The sequence below is a fragment of the Camellia sinensis genome, chromosome 1 (genome assembly GCF_055761805.1).
Source record: "Camellia sinensis isolate YWXY chromosome 1, ASM5576180v1, whole genome shotgun sequence".
Classification (NCBI taxonomy): Eukaryota; Viridiplantae; Streptophyta; class Magnoliopsida; order Ericales; family Theaceae; genus Camellia; species Camellia sinensis.
The window spans coordinates 68,804,830-68,809,943 of NC_138961.1; the positions used below are offsets into that span (position 1 = coordinate 68,804,830).

Sequence of the window (5,114 nt, forward strand, 5' to 3'; positions counted from 1 at the left end):
ATCCGTTATTAATAAGCGGATTTGGATTTGATTGTTTTAAATGCATAATTCTTTTTGAACTGCCTGTTTTCCCCTTCTTATTGCTCATGAAATATCATCAGACTGTAATATTACATGCTATTATCATCACTATCAACCCATCATGATCAATTTCAGTAGTAGCAACAAGAAGTTTGACATAAAAAGGGGAATCAATCCAAGCCTGCAATAATAATGACTCACAAACTTTGAACTTTGAACTTTGAACTTTGAACTTTGAACTTTGAAAGAGTGTAACTGCAATGCATCATCTGTATATTGGCCAAAAATATTTGCAATCAATTAGTAAAAAATATCCGTTAATAAGAATAAACAAGTTTTGATAACAAAAAGCTACTATATACTCCAAAAGATGGAAGAGAAATGTTGGTAGGCGATGTTGCAAGAGGCACCAAGAAGCTGTCTGAGCGTAGCTTTATGGTAGACATGAGAAATCGTTTGCAGAGTAAAGAAAGTTTTCACCGATGTCTGAGGCTGACCAACTCAATATCAAATATAAGAGTCCCCAATGTTGAGCCTTCTCCATTGGCAAGACGTGTTGGATTGAAAATCGTAGTAAACAGCCTTTGCCTATCGAAAAACTGTAGAAGTACACCCTTTCATAAGTGATTCTTTATCCTTAATATTTATATAAATTAGATATAACACTAGTACCAAGAACAAATTACAAGAACAAAGTCAATTATATAAATACTAGAGTTTACATTAGGTGGTATGGGCTCTTGAGATGTATTTTGATATCCTTGGGATGGTGGGATTATGACTCGACGTATGCCACCTACTTTCATTGATCTTACTGCTGCTTCAATCCCTGATATAACCTGCAACATTCAGACATTAAACATTATGTGTTCCTCAATATGTTCAATAGTTAGCTTTTATGTCTGCTCATTCAAACTCAAGGCTGTGTCAAGAATTTCATATTTTGTGGGTCAAGTCTGTAGTAACCATTATATATTTTGTCAATAGTTGGACTCAGCTGTCTAGGCTCTTGTTTTGTCCCAAAAAATAAGTGTTTCATGTCTTACAGTTGAATTTGAAGTATTTTTTTCTTAACCAAAATAACAATATAAGCCAGAGAATATAAGATATATATTGGAACTGCCTTTAGGACTCACTTTGCCTGATCCAAGGATGAAGACAAATGGAATTGATTCTCCAGTTTCACCTTTGTGATTGTATGTTGAATCAAAGCGCCATCCTCGTTTTGCTGCCAACCTTCCGTAGTAATGAATTGCCACCTTTACAATCAAAATGGTAAGGAATTAGTTTATTAGGATTGATTGAAAACATTTCATGTAATCCCACTGAAATGGTTGCAAAGGGCCCATTATAGATCCTAAATAAACACTGTTTAAGCATGTAAAATTTGTGCACCAGGCAAATTACACTTTTGTACCCCAATACTTTACACCTAGTCTCACTTTACCCTGACATTTTTTTTAATTGTCTCAGTCAATCCCCTAAACTTCAAATCAAGTTACAATTGAACCCAATTACACTTTTGTACCCCAATATTTTACACCTAGTCTCACTTTACCCTGACCTTTTTTTTAATTGTCTCAGTTAATCCCCTAAACTTCAAATCAAGTTACAATTGAACCCAATCGTATAATATGTGCACCAGGTGTTGTACAAATGGTCCCAACCCCCCAGTCCTCAATATCTCATCGAATGTCCCAACTTTTTATGAACAATGTAGCAAAAACCTAAAGTATAGTGTATGTCCTGTTAGATACAGGGCTGCTCCAAGCAGAGGACTAGAAGGTCAGGCAGTTGTTCAGGCACTGTCGAGAGGAAGGTGATCATCTAGTCTAATATGCTCTCTCTCACCAACAACAATGGGTGGGTTGTACGGCTTATGGAGAAAGCACTAGGAAGGATATGGATAGTCCGGTGCGGCAGCTACACACATTTTGTCTAAATAAGATGGCAAAGTTCAATTACACAAGGACAAGTGGAAATATATGAATTTCAAGAACACGGCTGAGATTTATCCCACAAGATTCAAACTTGAGATTATCACAGAAATAACTTGGATCAAAATTTTGGTAGTTAACACCAAAACTCTTCATATCAACCTTGAACCATCTTGAGTTTTATCTCCATCTCTTGTGATTTAAGATAACACAGCAAAGTTGTTTTCACTTCTTTCCCTCGGAAAATTAAAACCCATTTCTAAAAACTTCACATGAAAATAAATAAATTACGTCTTGGGTTTTAAGTTGGAAGACCCCAATCATATGGTCAGAGCTGTAAACCCAAAAACCAAGAAACAATATTATAAAAATATCATAAACAAGCACCAAAGCAATAAGCAATAAGATCAAATTAAAAGAGTAAAATCTACTGCCAAATGAAAGGGAAAAAAAAAAGTGTAATTGAGATTTAAAATGAACAGATTCAATGAGTAAAACCAAAGGATCAACACAGTAACTTGTACATAAGTTGAAATGATTATTGTTGGGAATCATATTATACATATGCCCGACCAAATTTAAAAAATTTATTTTGAAGCCCAACCACCCACGATCATATTGGTTTGTAATGTGTATATATATATATATACTAGTGGTGTGGCACATGCGATGCATGTGCAATTCAGATAAATAAGCATAAAAACAAATAATAAAGAAATTAATGCTATAATATGTATATTGTCTAAATGGTAAGAGTGTTCTTAATGAAACCCAAGGTCTTGGGTTCAAATCTTACTCATGCCTTTGAATAACATTTTTTTATTTTAGGATAGAAAAATTTGCCACGTGGCAGAAGGAGAAGCTAAGGAGAAGCTACCACACTATTAGACACCAAGTCATGTGCTCACATATATAATAGTACTAGTGGTGTGGCACATGCGATGCATGTGCAATTCAGATAAATAAGCATAAAAACAAATAATAATGAAATTAATGCAATAATATGTATATTGTCTAAATGGTAAGAGTGTTCTTAATGAAACTCAAGGTCTTGGGTTCAAATCTTACTCATGCCTTTGAATAACATTTTTTTATTTTAGGATAGAAAAATTTGTCACGTGGCAGAAGGAGAAGCTACCACACTATTAGACACCAAGTCATGTGCTCACATATATAATAGTATAGATAGATATATCATAGCATAAAGATAGGCAAAATTTAATTAGGATCTTGATCATCAATCCAAAAACCATTCAATCCGACCTCTAAAAATGTATAACTAGAATACCCATTATGTACGCACCTGGTCGCCATCGAAGGGGAGGTCACCATCACCAATGCGAAAATCCAAAGCCTTGACTCCGGCTGGATTTTGGAGCTCCAAGAACTCAGGTTTCGACCAACAACTTGATTTGGAATTGGGTATAATCAAAACAGACAAGGCCGTTGAGATTGCCGACAGAGATATAGCTCTTCTTTTCAGTGATGATGATGATTTTGATTTTGGTGAAGAACTTGAAGTTGCAGAGACCTTCAATGGAGGAGAAAGGAGGATAGAGAAAGACGAGACTGTCGAGCAGTACTGACCCTTCATCTTCTATAATCCTTCTTATGCCACGTTTGGCCTGAACTGAAATATGTATATAAAAAATCGCCGTCTGTGGGAATCGAACCCACGACCACGTGGTTAAAAGCCACGCGCTCTACCGGCTGAGCTAAGACGGCTATATATTTTACAATTGTACCAAAACTAATTAATATAAAAACAAAATTATTAATATAAAAACCGAATTATACCTTTTACATTTTTTTTGGTTTATTTTTTTACAAGTTAATGTGGAGGAGGGGTTGGGTTATTTCCTATAATTTTAACGTATGCCATACCTTTTTATAAAAAATATATAAATAGATTTTGTTTGGCAATGGACTCTTTTGCTAAATTAGTTACTAAAAGGTAAAATAAGTTAAAAAGTTAGTAAGATAAAATGTTAGGTCTAAACTATAATCATTTCACTTTTTCTCTCACAAAAATAAAAAAGACCTAAAAAGTCAATCCAAACAAATTTTTTAACCGGAACTAAAATAGCTAAAAAATCAATTTAAAAAGTCAATTACCAAATGGCAACATAAATTTTTTTGTATTTATTTTCTTAACATCTTATGCGGCACTAACATTTCTGTTAACGAGTACTACTCAAAATCTGTCTTTTGTCAACTTCTCTTATTACATCTTCCCTTTTAGCTATTTACACTGTCACATACTATCACCATCATCGCTCTTCTCTTCACACTACACTCACTATCACCGAGCACAGTTACTCATCATCTTCTTTTTCTCTTTTCTCCAACCACCAGCTCCCATGTATTGCAATTGTTCATCTTACATATATTTCTGCCAGTAAAATTTTCATTAAGTTTAGATCGACAGAGTCTTAGCATAAATTTTACTAAAGAACATAATGATTAAACAATTGTGTTGAAATTCTATACTTTAAAAGATTCAATAACTTCCTTGAAATAAAAATAATGACAATAAAAACATAAAATATAAAAGAAAGAGAAAATAAGATGATCAAGTAAAATGATTAAATAAATAATCAAATTACAGGTAAAGTGCATTAAAACTACTTATATCTATATAGTATCTACCCCTGTGGTAGAAAATAAATAAAAATCAAGGCATGTATTTGATTTGTTGAAGATCATTACAATATAGTCATAAATGACAATTTCTAAAAAAATATAGTATTAACCACCTTGCAACCAAATAACTACTCATAAATTTCATCTTTTTACATTGTCACTTGTTTTCCATTAAATTTTCATAACTTATCTTAATTTTTAATATTTTATTGCATAATAATAATAAGTGAGAGGGTAATTTTTGGGAAAATTGGGCCGAGCTTCGAGTTGGGTTTTGAGGCCCAAAACGCAGAGGACTAGGTAAAAAGGCCGTACTGAATACTCCGGCCTAGAGGGCAAGGTTACTCCGGCCTTGGGGAGACAAAGTTACTTCGGCCCAAGGAGGTGAGTTTATTCCGGCTCAAGAAGAGATAGTTGCTTCGGCCCAAGGAAGAGTAAGGCTACTCCGGTCCAGAGACAACTCGGAGTAGGGCCGGTCTTAGAGTTAGTCTGGTCGTGACACAATCTGGTTAG

General features: G+C 34.2%; 1 protein-coding gene and 1 non-coding gene across 2 annotated transcripts; both read right to left on the minus strand.

Moving 5' to 3' along the window:
- Window positions 1-273: 273 nt before the first annotated feature.
- Window positions 274-3,590, minus strand: LOC114282841 (peptidyl-prolyl cis-trans isomerase FKBP17-1, chloroplastic). The gene is made up of 4 exons (XM_028225594.2): window positions 3,262-3,590; window positions 1,158-1,280; window positions 744-860; window positions 274-620 (listed from the first exon to the last, which is right to left on the minus strand). The coding sequence occupies exons 1-4, from the start codon at window positions 3,550-3,552 to the stop codon at window positions 498-500; spliced, it is 654 nt and encodes a 217-aa protein (XP_028081395.2). The 5' UTR covers window positions 3,553-3,590; the 3' UTR covers window positions 274-497.
- A 20-nt stretch (window positions 3,591-3,610) lies between these two features.
- On the minus strand, window positions 3,611-3,683 carry TRNAK-UUU (transfer RNA lysine (anticodon UUU)). The gene has a single exon. It is a non-coding gene; the product is annotated as a tRNA-Lys (tRNA).
- Window positions 3,684-5,114: the final 1,431 nt, after the last annotated feature.

Excerpts from the sequence above, each read along its gene's own strand:
- LOC114282841 (XM_028225594.2), bottom strand. The coding sequence starts at position 3,552 with ATGAAGGGTCAGTACTGCTCGACAGTCTCGTCTTTCTCTATCCTCCTT. Across the intron at positions 861-1,157 it reads TCATCCTTGGATCAGGCAAA|GTTATATCAGGGATTGAAGC; the intron begins GTGAGTCCTAAA and ends TGAATGTTGCAG. Across the intron at positions 621-743 it reads AAGAGCCCATACCACCTAAT|TTTTTCGATAGGCAAAGGCT; the intron begins GTAAACTCTAGT and ends GTACTTCTACAG.